The sequence below is a fragment of the Scatophagus argus genome, chromosome 16 (genome assembly GCF_020382885.2).
Source record: "Scatophagus argus isolate fScaArg1 chromosome 16, fScaArg1.pri, whole genome shotgun sequence".
In the NCBI taxonomy this organism is placed as follows: Eukaryota; Metazoa; Chordata; class Actinopteri; family Scatophagidae; genus Scatophagus; species Scatophagus argus.
Genome location: NC_058508.1, coordinates 9905640 through 9918525, shown reverse-complemented (window position 1 = coordinate 9918525; position 12886 = coordinate 9905640). Strand labels below are relative to the sequence as shown.

The 12886-nt window shown below is 38.8% G+C and overlaps 2 protein-coding genes across 3 annotated transcripts; one reads left to right on the top strand and one right to left on the bottom strand.

The window, feature by feature from the left end:
* The first annotated feature begins 381 nt into the window (after window positions 1-381).
* Window positions 382-2735, top strand: nme4 (NME/NM23 nucleoside diphosphate kinase 4). The gene is made up of 5 exons (XM_046415499.1): window positions 382-630; window positions 1476-1597; window positions 1679-1780; window positions 1950-2062; window positions 2217-2735. The coding sequence occupies exons 1-5, from the start codon at window positions 486-488 to the stop codon at window positions 2335-2337; spliced, it is 603 nt and encodes a 200-aa protein (XP_046271455.1). The 5' UTR covers window positions 382-485; the 3' UTR covers window positions 2338-2735.
* A 782-nt stretch (window positions 2736-3517) lies between these two features.
* Window positions 3518-11641, bottom strand: eps8l1a (eps8 like 1a). Of its 2 annotated transcripts, XM_046415487.1 has the most exons (14): window positions 11546-11641; window positions 10598-10712; window positions 10397-10455; window positions 9424-9559; window positions 7814-7902; window positions 7634-7708; window positions 7373-7521; window positions 7045-7254; window positions 6734-6842; window positions 6485-6625; window positions 6210-6354; window positions 5467-5626; window positions 4705-4837; window positions 3518-4282 (listed from the first exon to the last, which is right to left on the bottom strand). In XM_046415487.1, exons 2-14 carry the CDS (start codon window positions 10710-10712, stop codon window positions 4196-4198), a joined length of 1608 nt encoding a protein of 535 aa, XP_046271443.1. In that variant the 5' UTR covers window positions 11546-11641; the 3' UTR covers window positions 3518-4195. The 2 variants fall into 2 exon arrangements, with proteins under 2 accessions (XP_046271443.1, XP_046271444.1); XM_046415488.1 differs by lacking the exons at window positions 10598-10712; window positions 11546-11641 and having other exon boundaries at window positions 9424-9601.
* Between the last annotated feature and the right edge of the window lie 1245 nt (window positions 11642-12886).

The window sequence follows — 12886 nt, the reverse complement described above, 5'->3', positions numbered from 1 at the left end:
AGTGGCTGGGCTCCCCTAACATTATTGTGGCACGATTTTTTTTGGTGTGGTTAAATTCAACTTAAAAGTTTGGATATGCAGTAACACTTTAATCATATTTTGGACACACTAGAAACTACAATACTGGATCAGATTGGCTCTTCAGCTCACTGTCACACGCACATTGTTGGATACAGATGGGCAAAGAAAGAGAAAATCGCCCTGGTGAAAATACAAGTGAATCCTAAGACATACTGAAAACGTTTACGCACAGAACATTTGTTAATTGTCAAATGCAATCATGAAATCAGACGGGCGCATACAGGAAATACCTCTGGATTTCGGTCAATGCGTAAATACACAGCAGATAAGTCTGGCATCACTGGAGTTAAATATGTTTCGGTTTGAGTGACAGTCAGGGGGACAGACGGGGATGACTGGTTAGTTTTGACTTGACTGTCTCACTAGTCTGACTTTCACGAGAGACAGACAGGACACGTCAAAACATGGTCTGGTTGCAGCGGTGCATTGTTAAGAGAATTCTCCAACAGTTTTCTCCAGGGACTCAAGAGAACACTAGAAGTCTGTTATCCGGTTTTTCTTCTGCGTTGCTTCATGGTCAAAGAGCTGCCGGGCACTCGAGCATATCAGGTAAGTGACTGAATTTATGTTAACTTGTCAGTAAGGATTTTGCTTTTGTACGTTTGTCATCTCTTACTCGCGGCGTATGGCTTTTTCTTTTCCCCTAAGGATAATGTTTTAGGACGTAATGTTAAACTTGGGAATTGACCTACGCTATTTTACTTAAGAGATCTCTGTGTTTTTAATACGTGATGATGACATAAACATGTTTCTTTAGATTTAGATAAAAGATCACTATTAAATATTATTGGCATCTAGTCCAAGATACTTCATCCGAGGCAACTTTAATTTCTTCCGAACTTAACGGTGCCGTTTGCGAAAACAAATTCGCTTGCCAAACTCGTTAGGTCATGAACTGGAACTGGGTTAGAGGCACAGGAGATAGTGGTGATTGTGGGGGTGACACAAACAGTGACCTGCTGCGTGCGTAACTGGGCCAAAACCTGTGCGTAATGGGCGAATCACCCTAAGACACCCAAACCTTTCTCCCACAACGAAACCTCCATCCGGCCCATCACCGAGTCGCTGTGTTTTACTAGCACAGACTGCCTTAAAATTAAATGCCAGTAAATTGAGCTCCTCTCGCTGCGTGTCACGTGTGCATGTAATTGACCGCATACACTCATTCATTAGCTCCGAAGTGGTGTACGGCTGCTGTTCCGTGCGCAACCACAACTACAACTAACTATCAAATGAGTACAATACTTGATGTGCTTACTTCTGTCAGATTACAGGGGGCAGTTCGTCTGTGTTTGACATGCAAACCTGTTTGATTTTTCGGTCAATATTTGTCCTCTTCTCTGTAGTTTACTAATGTCAGCATTATGTGACGGGTTCTGCTCTGTGTCGTCCAGGTTTAAGGGAGCGGACTCTTATAGTAGTTAAGCCAGATGGAGTTCAGCGTCGTCTTGTTGGACAAATCATTCAGCGGTTCGAGCAGCGCGGCTTCAAGCTGGTTGGCCTGCAAATGTTGCAGGTACAGTAGTCCGAAATAAATGTTTGTGTGATGTACAGGTTCTCTGTTCGACGTTTAACTGCAGTTGCTTCTGTTGTGAAGGTGTCTGAGGATCTCTTGTCTCAGCACTACTGCCAACTGAGAACTAAGCCCTTCTATCCAAGCCTCCTGCATTACATGACTTCTGGACCTGTGGTTGTCATGGTGAGGAAATCTGTATCTGCCTCCTTGTGAACTACTGCTCTATTTATACTACTTTTAAAAATTATCTTATGGCAGACATGAAAAGTATGTTTTAGAAAATGATTGCTTTAAAATACATAGTACACAGTATATCTTGTTTTTGTGTGTGTGTTGTTTTATTTTTGTGTAGGTGTGGGAAGGGCACAAAGTGGTCCAGACCTCACGTATGATGGTGGGGAATACTAACCCAGCTGAGGCCCAAGCAGGCACAGTCAGAGGAGATTTCAGCATTCATGTCAGCAGGTAATGTCGTTTATTCGCTTTATGTGTATAAGAAGTTTCAGGATTAAATAACAACCACGTAAGACTACCACTTTCCAGGCATTTCATCTTGTTAAGGTATTTTAGAATCAGGAAACATTTTGGTGAAATGATAATGTGTGTTGGTCATTTTAAGGAATGTGGTTCATGCCAGTGATTCACTGGAAGGGGCACAGAGGGAGATCCAGCTTTGGTTTCAAGGAAAGGAGCTCCTGAACTGGGACTGCTGTGATGAGGCCAGCACCTGTGAGGTGTGAAGACGCTGAGAGTGAAACGCAGTGAGAATCAGTAATACTACCTCTTCTCCTGCTGCTCAAAGGTCTGTCTCTTGTGACAGTGAGACCAAAATGATTGAAAAAGGCGAACCATGGTCGGTGCTCCTACCAAATAATTTACCTCAGAAAGTACACTTAAAATCACAAAGATTTTTGTTGAACCTAATGTGAGTTTATTATAATCCAAGCTATGGTAGTAAATAAACATCTAAATTTATAGATATTGCATCTTTCATTGAAGACCCCTAAGAGCAGAAGTTTGCTGTTAGTCCCAGGATGAGATGTTTGTAGCTATTATTTGTCATTCGGGCACTTGCTGTGAATAGAGAATATTTTATCAGTATGTGAATAAATTAATTAAAGATGAATGACAGACTTTTAAAATTAGAATTATTAATGGCTCAGTGCCTAATTTAGCCCAGGTCATAAGACTTGAGGATAAAATTTTACGTACTTGTTTATTTCAGACATTCTCTCCTTTATCCCAATATCACAGTGAACTAGCAGTAATCTGAATAGCTAGGGCGTGAGCTGGTCTAAAGACCTTTTCGCCTTTTTGGTAACATAAAAAATTAGTTAATGTATTCCACAAAATTTTGCTGCAGATATTTGGTAGTTACGTGGTTTTTGGGTTCATTCTGTACTTGAAATACGTCCTCAAATGCTTTATGTAATTATGGCACTTGACATAAATCTTAGTTGTGTAAATTTGTATACTTACATTTTGGAGTAATTCTCTCATCTATGTTTAAAACCACTGTGAAGCAGAAGAAATTAAATACTAATAAAATAATGCTAATTAAATAATAAGTGTGAAAAGTTTTAAAGCATGTGCAACACTTTGTCAGGAATCATCTGAAATAGAAATAGTTTAACATAAATCAAATACTCATTCTTTACACTAGAACATTTGATTTCTCGTGAATGTTATCTGTAAAACTGTAGAAATAGTTTAAAAAAAAGTTAAAATATTGAAATAACATGTTGTGCTATGTATGAATTCTTCGTAGGGCTGATAAAATGACTTGAGTCTTATCTTGTATTCGGTGTCAATTATGACATTCCTTATATCAGATTGTCCAGATTATTTTTTTTAATTCTATGTCTTCATCATATAATTTTATGTCAGATTACGGAAAAATGAGTGCAGTAAACTCATAGCTATAAATCAAAAATTCACATAAAGTTTTATTTAAGCCAGTGCAAACTATGTTTCTGTATTGTACATGAAGTCACAATGAAAAGCACAGAATCAGGAAACATTTTGGTTTCCAGAGAGCATCATTTGAGGAGTCAGACTTTGTGTTTTTATGAAATCAGTTTATGTGTATTTGGTCTACAATTGCATTTGGCTGCAACAAGTAACATTGTCTGAATATAGTTTGATGTGTCAGCAATAAAAACAATCAAAAGTTCAACTATAGAGTCAGAAACAACAAAATGTAGTTTTTATAGCTCTAAAAAACAGATTCAGTTCACTGTTGTTAATTTTTCAAACTAATGTATGTGATTAGGTTTATTGTATTGCTTATTGCCTCAACAAAGGATACTAGAAATCGTAAATATAGAAATAGAAATTGTAAATTGTACAACACATGATGAACACCAAATGGTAAAAATAAATTTAGCATTCTTGCAAGAATTTGAAGCCACTCTGTCTTAAAAAATAAGAATAAAAGAACAAAAAATAGTTCCAGTGTCAGAGTGGTGAGTGAGCTTTACTTTGCAATCTGACTAAATGTTTTGAATCTATTTGCAACGTCATCCAGTCGGGTATACTATATTTATCTTCAATGATCTCTGATACCACATCTGTATTAGTGGAGGTCTGAAAGCTCCATCACACTTCATCACTCTCTGATCTCAGATCAATCTTCAGCTTTTGCTTTTCCATCACCGTCTCTAGTTCTGTGGCTTTGTGCACATCCTGTGGAGGACACAAGACAAAATGTGGTTTAACAGAGATTTTCAGTTTTAGTACAATAAACACTTGCATTGAAATTTTAGGTCTGTCTGGTCACATGTTAAACCAATGATTGATAAAACACACCCATGAAGACCACCCATCCATTATGACATTCCTTTATATCTGAGCAAGAACAAGAAATTAACAATTGTAAGATCTGTCCACTGCAACTATTGGCTCTTGAGGTCTGTGAGGTGGGTTTTGTAGACTGAAAAGCAAATAATCTCCAGTCTCTCAATGTAGGTCACACACAACAGTTAGGTAAAATGATGTAAGCCTGTGCATAAGCCAAGGCTGAGCAAACAAACTAGCAAACTGACTCAGAACACATGGACCCAAGCATTACCACACAGACAAACATCCAGAAGAAACAGTGGACAAACCTCCAGAAGGGCCTTCTGCACCATGATTTGACTGTAGACTCTTGCACCTTCCTCTGGTGAGACTGCGCGGAGTTCATCCTTATTTAGCGAAAAAAGCTGCGCTGCAGTTAAAATACCCAGACACTGAACTGTCCTAAAAGATGAAGAAAGAAGAAAGCAACAAAATCAATGTTGGTGTATGCCCCCCTTCAGAGAGCTTTCATGGTCAAATGTTCACCCATAAGTATCTTTGAAGTATCCATGTGTTCAAACTGCAATAATATAAAGTTAAGCTTTTCATCTAAAAAGATTAACTTCTTCATTTTCTTGTTTCACTTAACAGTGCCCCTAAATGTCCTTCTGGCTCACTGATTTAGTTCAACTCCGCTCAGTTCACAGTTAAATTGCAGTAAGTAAATATTAGCATTTTGACATTTGAGGGCGCTATTGTGCAATGAACAAAATTTCAGAGTGTAACTATGAAAGTAGCCCGTGCTGCACATATAATTCAATAAAGTGTGGAGATGGGTTTTGATTTCAATTTCTTCTTTTTCTTCAAGTCACCAGCACCTAAATGTCAATTAAGCACCCCCATATAACTCTGAAGCCAAGGACTGAACCAAAAAAATCTTGTTTTCAAATTTTCTGGTTCAGAGGAGTCAGTCAGACAAGCCAATATCATCATTCACATTCAGTAATATTTAAAGTCATTCTAAACAGTAATTATTTTAAACCAGGTCTATGGAGACTGAGCTGGAGTTTCCTGCAAAGGTGCACACTCACTGCTGACTGAAGCCTTTGGTGGTGAGCCAGGCCTCCACCTCAGCAGGTAGCGAGTGGTAATTCAGGGGAGCAGAAGTGTCTGCAGTGCGGGGTACCACCGGACGAACTGAACCTCTTTTCCCAGCCAGCCGCTCAAGAAGCTCATCATTCATTATCAGGACTGTAAATACAATATGGACAAATCATATGCATATGAGTCAAAGTGTCACATTTGAGATAAATGCTCATGGAAGGTAAATAACAGTAATTTTCCAAAATTGAAAAATATATGAAATTTCCTTTCATATATTTTTTTGAATGTGCTCACTGGATTTTGATGGAATTACAGTATAGTATAGTGATGCACAAGACTATTGCGTCACAGTGTTCATGTTGCATGGTGCGCCATGAAGCCACACAGGATTTGAGGAACCTGGCAGTGGAAACATGGCACTCAACTCAAACATGCTACTACTTTTATGTGTTAAAATATTCTACACTGTGTACTATTTATTCTTTCATTTAGTGTACATACACCAAAACACTTTAATGCCTTGGCAGGATTAGAACAACTTAATGCAATAGTTATTTGTTGATTGGGAAACTTCCTAAACCTCCATTTATTCATTCATATTTTGCTTGACTTGTGCTAAGTTTCCATATCTCTGGTTGAGTGTATGGGTTACAGATTCTCAGAAGTTGAATGCAAGAAGCTCCTGGGATCTTTATGATTTACCATGGCTCTTATTCAACATGTAAGTTACCTCTGTCACTGTCTTCTCCCTGCATTGTTATAGGTGGTAAAATCATGCTCTGTGGTCGCAGTGGGCTTGTAGCAATAGGACTGGTTGCATCTGGGCTTGGTGGAGCATATGAGAAGAACCTTGTCCGAGGGGTAATGGCGTTCTTCTGTTATGGAGAAGCAGGAATTAATAAAAACTGCAACGTGGCATTAAACAAATAGCCACAGTGTGTGCAGTGTTTGAGTCACTGACACAAACAACAGCAAAACTTTGTGTGTGTTGTGTCTGTGTTGTACCTTTGACTCTCTGTGCACAACTGGGTTGTCTCTCCCTGTGTTATTCAGAGCCGACAGAGGCTCCAGGATATTAGAGGGAACAAAGCCGATCTGGTCAAAACGATTCCGACACTTCCACCAACGCTTTGATGACTCAATTACCTAGGGAAAAGATGACTCACAAATTAGGTGAGCTTTGTGAGATATTCAATGATTATGTTGATTTATATAGGCGGGTCACCACCTCTAGGTCTAATTATAGGTGTGTACCTCTAGTGTTTCTCCTTGTAGCACAGAGAGTTCACTGCTGTTTCGAGCTACAAAGTCATAACTGCAACAGTAAAGTCTCTCACCCTCTGGCGGGAGGTTATTTCCTTCTCTGAAATAGAAATATAATTTCAAACATATATAATATGTTTTATATAAACTCAACTGACTTAGTAATTTTCAGACTTAATAAACCCCAGACTGATTTTATTAGACACTATACTGTTAATTGCAGACACTTGCAGTTTGGCTGGTATTGTCACTCCTTCTTTAAAGCATAATTATCCTTTGTCCTGTAATGTCAACAGGCTTACACTTCATCAGTGCCTTCACCATGGTCATCCACTGTCTGTCGAACTTGGTCCTGTAGAGATTGTGCAACTCTGCTTTCAGTGAGAGCGTCTTGTTTGTGCTGCAACTTGACAGGATCCTCCAAAGGCTGGCCAGCTGAGTCATAGGCCTGAGGCTGCCACCCATCCAGGAAGACAAGTGAGTATGGAGGAACAGATGCACTAAGGTGCGAACTGAGAAAGAGAACAAGAGGATATTGTTAGAGCAACATGAAACAGTGTCAGGTTTACACATAGATTTCCACACACACACTCATATATATGTATATATACTGTATATATATTTACTGACCAAGGTGAAGTCCAGTTGGGCCCCAGTGAAGCCCACAGCTCTTTTTCCTCCTCAGTCAGATGTTTATGGAGCAGTGAAACAGCACCACTGGTCATAGCAGGACTGACCACTGATGCCCCTAATGCTGGCCCACCTGTGGTTTTCACCATCTGTGAAAGAGAGCATTGCCACAGTCAGTATCACAGAGCGAGAGAGAGAGAGAGAGAGAGAGAGAGAGAGAGAGACAGAGAAATGGTTCAGTTGAATATTAGAAATACCCACTAGATTAAGAGGCACAAAGATGGGATGCAACAGCTCAGGTGCATCAGGCTGGGTGATGGATGACTTGAGGCGATCCTAAATAAATCAGTATACATGGACATTTTTCATTTTCATTTACAGTGGTTATCAAAATGTATCTGTAAATTTACAGTTACTCAGTTATGATTAGTCTAATCTCACCAGCAGACAGAGAGAGTACTTGATCTTCTGAAAAATGTCCACAAATTCTTCTTCTGATGGAGGACAAGCTTTCATGGCCAGCAAATCATCTGCACAAAGAGGAGCAAAATCTAAGCATCTTAACAGGATACATATTAAATGCAGACACGCAACCACACCTCAATCACTGTTGCTATTGGACATGTTTAGATTTGTGTTTATGCCAGTTTTTTTTAATGATTTAGAGCAATTTACAAGCTTTCAAATGCACATTAAATAACAAATCTTGAACAGTTTACCTTTGAGAAAATTAAAGAATAATAAACACTATACTAAATAATATCTTCATAAAAGATGTGGAGTGCTTGTCATAGCTTGTTCCAGCAAGTACTCCTTCAAAATAACATCAGTGGTTGTGACTAATAACAGTCTTCTGTTTCATCATTAATACATTCATACATTCTTTGTCTTTAGTCTTATCTAGGAACACACCTAACCCAGTACACACTGACCAGAAACCTGGGAAACGCCTTGGTCATGTTGCCAGGCCAACACAGGGCAAAGACAGAATGACAAAGCAGTCCACAACACAAAGATTACTTAAATCAAATAATCAAATCTGCCCTTGCACAACGCTGGACTTCACAATGAAATGGGAGTCTGTAGTCTCCTTCATGTTGCATATATAATATACACACAGGTAATCACTTTTCAGGGGTTGGGATGGGCCCTTTATTTACAGCAATGGGAAATCTTAGTTCTTCAGCATACCAAGATATTTTGGACAACGCTATGCTTCCAGTGACGTGTGTCCCAGTTTTCATAAAACAAGACATGGTTTAATGAGTTTGGTGTGGAAGAACTTGACTGGCCCACACAGAGCCCTGACCTCAACCCCAGTGTCTGACCTCACAAATGCTCTATTGCATTAATGGACAAGAATTCCCACAGAAACACTTCAAAATCTTGTGGAAAGCCTTCGCAGAAGAGCAGAAGCTGTTACAGCCTCAAAGCTGTCTTTGTATTTAGAATGTGGTGTCATTAAAGTCCCTGTTGGTGTAATGATCAGATGTCTCAATATTTTTGTCTACATAGTGTATGCTCAAACAGGATGCAAACTGATTATTGAAGTCTGGTATGGATATTTGTACCATTTTTATACCACTGGATAGTCACTTAATGCTGGATGCATTGTCAGTAAAATAAACTAGTGAATTGCTGAAATTAGCTGAAACAGAAAAAAATGTCCTAGATTGACCCCATCCTCACTTATTCCTTTGGCGTGTTTCTTGGTCATGCTTATTAGGCAAGAATTTTGAGAATTGTTTGAAGACTTTTTATTGCAACCTTCCTGTTGAAGAACCTTAATGCAGCCTACCAGAATCCAGTTTTCACCAATTTCCTACCAAGACTCTTTTCAACTTTTCAATCAGCCTTCCCCTGACACCAGCTGATTCACAGTTCTTCATACTTCAAACCTTCCTTAAACATATTTCCTGTATGTATTGTTTGAGTCTGTGTCTGAAGGCTTGCTCGGGTGTTTGCTTGCAAAGGGTTTCTTTTATCATTACCATAATTAAAGAATGACTACAGTAGTTAGTTGGTTATTAGGATGGAAGAAGAACGCTCACCATCTTGGACCTCCTTCTTCTTATTCTTTTTGCTTCTCTTCGTCCCCCTTTGGTTGAGAATACTCTGAGCCACAGCTGTCTGCTGCAAGCGTGCCATGAATCGCTCCACATCGTCAAAGCAGTGGTTCAGAATCTCCTGATGAGGACACGTGCTGTACGTTTTATCCATTTAGCATGTCTTATAGAAAGTGTTTCAGTAAGTTAACAGTTTGTATTTCTGGTAAGTTATTAGTGAGTCATACAACATACAAACAGCTGAAACTACCTTGAAAGCATATTGATTCCACACACACAGTATGCTAAAATATGTATGCAATAACCCTGCAGTTAATACGTTTGTAAATTATACTGTATGACTGATTCATGGCCAATCTTCTAAAGTGTTCATCTTAATATTCAATTATTCAATCTGCAGTACTAGATTGCATTAGATTGTAACTACTGTTCACAAACTTCAAGAGGTTGCACCTCAGAACTGACTCAAATGTGTTAATTAAATTAACTTCTTGTACATTTTACTTTTTTTTAATTTAGAGTAAATTTTTAACAACCTCTTTTAATAAAAAAAAATTAACAGTACTAAGTAATGTATGAACTTATTCACCTTTTTTTGGCAGCCTGTCTCGAAACATTATTTTAGCAGTCTGACAAAGCTGTTTGTTTGTTTGTTTTGTTTTACTTTTTGCACTTGAGAATGCAAATATTACATTTCACAATATATTGTTTATAGTCCCCACTTCACCATGACTGTGCATGTGACTTTTGCCATGTGTAGACAAAGGTTTCTGTCTTGATTGTGCAGTATGTGGTTGTACTGACACTAACTTGATGGGAACACTTACACTGATTAATCTTTTTTCCACAGGTCGTCATCTCCCTCGACTTTAAGATCTTATTGATTATTTGTAAACTTTATTTGTAAACCCATTTTTCTACACAAATGCACATAGAAATTATTTATATGAATACATACCACTTCTCTCTCTGCATTCTCTAGTTGTTTATGATCTGACTCCCCAGTTGCACAATTTTCTAAACAGAGAAAGAATAAAGCCGTTAAAACAAATGTATTAGTCAGTTGCAAGCAGCAGGATAACATGTATAAAGAATGAGAGTATGTCTTTGTGGCAACAGGACATATATACACACACACACATATTAAGTAAGTGGATACCTTTGCTAGAATTGGTGTAGAGGGGCAAGCCACCAGGAGGAGGCTTCTCTCCTGGAGTTATCATGACCCGGACACCTGAGTGCTTTCTGGGGAGCACCGGAGGTGGTGCAGACATCTGTTGTGTGTAGATGCAGACAAAGGAAAAGCATATAAATACAACAGAGGGCAATGCTTAGGTAAAATCATAATCATAATAAACACCTAATTGTTGGTTCCTTAAAATATGAGGTATACATTATCTCATTCACTTAATGAGAATCACACTGCACCTTGCTTGTCAAATTATGATGTTTTAATTCTTTCTTTGGACAGTCTGGATATGGAATGTGAAAAATTTTGCTAAAGTTTACCCAACAGACTCATCTTGACTCGCACTGAATATCATAAATGGTCAATGAAAACTCAATATTGTCACATTCCACGAGCTGATTGTAAGAATGCTGAGTATTCTGTCTGTACACTCGCATGTAAGTGACAGATACACACGACAGGAAAAACCACTGTCACCAGAGACATGATATGCAGTTGACACATCCACCAAAAGTTTATAAAGAAACTTTAGCCCCTGAATCTAAAAGTTATTACAGTTCAGGAAAAGTTTGTGCTATGCACACATTGTAGATTTTTTACTTTGATATGTCTTTTCAGTATCTACCTGCCTTTCTTCTGTCATACCTCATTCCTCATCAACATGTTGACGAAGGAGTGACTACTCAATAAAATGTGTCAAGCTTTCTCATAAAATGAGCGTTCATATAAAGCCATTCATGCAACTGCAAATTACAAAATATTCTTGTTACTTCAAAAGTCTCCTCATAGCTACATATTGTTGATGATAGGCAGCTGTTCTTTATGTGACAGGTGTACCTGCCTCTCCTAAACACACACATGTATACACACACACTGTTTGCACAAAGTTAACAAAAAAAATTGCATACATCACTGTACCTTTTTACTGCAGTTTGAGTGTTTTAATCCAAGGCACGCAAAACCAATCCTCGTGCTGAGTTGTATGTGCACTGAGTTTAGCTGTTTGCACGAGGACGTCCCACCTTCTTGAAATATGCAGAAACGAGAAAAACGAGTCTGGCTTTCCTTTCTCAGTTAATCTGTGTTGCTTTCACTCTCCTGTGATTCTACACACACACACAAACTCTCTTGCTCTCTTTCATTCTTCTCTTCACATCTTTATGAGCCTCTCCTTCCTTGTGACAGGCATTTCTATCAACAACTGCCTGTGGCTTGTGCCAAGGGGCTAATGTGATCTGTAACACATGCCATTAGAGAAATACAATTCAATCGTTCTCAAACTCCCCACATATATATTCAGACATCAATCTATCATAAAAAGTTTGGATGCTATTTTACTATGATGACGTTTCAGGGTAATTGTGATGACAATTAACCAAAGCTATCAACAACAATCAACAAAATCCTGCCAGACATTCTCAGGCAGAAACCTGCTTCATGCCTTCAGCACATTCTTTCACAAAGCCTTTCGTCTGGGCACTAATGAAGACATTCACTCCCAGTCCCAGTTATTATGCTGTAATGAATATACTCTAGGTACTGCTGTTGACACTGTAGTATTAACTGTAACTATACAGTAAATTAATTTCATTTAACGTCTCTTGAACACCGCCAAGACTAAGGAGGTGATCATAGACTACAGGAAGAAAAAAAATGGAAGGGGACTGTGGGGATGGGGTCTTTCTGGGTGTCAACATAGAGGACAACCTAACCAGAATAGTCAACACCCCTGCCATCATTAAGAAGGTACAACAAGGACTGCACTTCCCGAGAATTATCTGGAAAAACCACCTAACATGGAAACTGCTTGAGTCCTTTTATCGTTGCTCCATAGAGAGCATGTGTGGTGTGAGTGTGGTTCTCCAGCTGCACAGCTGTAGACAAGAAAGCGCTCCAGAGGGTCTTCATCACAGCTCAAAAGATTATCGGCTATCCTCTCCCCTCCCTGGGAGATCTGTGTCAGCAAAGCACAGAACATTCTCAGGGACCCATCTCACCCAGGTCGTCCTCTGTTTGAACTGCTGCCCTCAGGCAGATGGTTCAGGACACAAGCGCGAGCTGACAGATTAAAGATCAGTTTTTATGCCAGAGCCATAACTGCACTGAATACAGCAAAAGCCTGAACATTTTTGTAAAAAATTATATTTTGATGAATTGTGCAATACCTGCAGAATGTGAATGTTTTCTTTGTTGAATGTTTTTCTACTTTACAGTTTCAGATGCACATTTTCTATTGTCTTTAATATGTCTCTTGCACCT

What these genes read in the sequence shown, in the direction of transcription:
- nme4 (XM_046415499.1), top strand. Translation starts at nt 486, where the DNA reads ATGGTCTGGTTGCAGCGGTGCATTGTTAAGAGAATTCTCCAACAGTTT. An exon ending in TTGGCCTGCAAATGTTGCAG is followed by an intron (nt 1,598 to 1,678) that starts GTACAGTAGTCC and finishes TCTGTTGTGAAG; the next exon opens with GTGTCTGAGGATCTCTTGTC. An exon ending in TTCAGCATTCATGTCAGCAG is followed by an intron (nt 2,063 to 2,216) that starts GTAATGTCGTTT and finishes GGTCATTTTAAG; the next exon opens with GAATGTGGTTCATGCCAGTG.
- eps8l1a (XM_046415487.1), bottom strand. Translation starts at nt 10,712, where the DNA reads ATGTCTGCACCACCTCCGGTGCTCCCCAGAAAGCACTCAGGTGTCCGG. An exon ending in GAAGAAGGAGGTCCAAGATG is followed by an intron (nt 7,903 to 9,423) that starts GTGAGCGTTCTT and finishes CTCTTTGTGCAG; the next exon opens with ATGATTTGCTGGCCATGAAA. An exon ending in CCCAACTGGACTTCACCTTG is followed by an intron (nt 7,255 to 7,372) that starts GTCAGTAAATAT and finishes TCTCTTTCTCAG; the next exon opens with TTCGCACCTTAGTGCATCTG.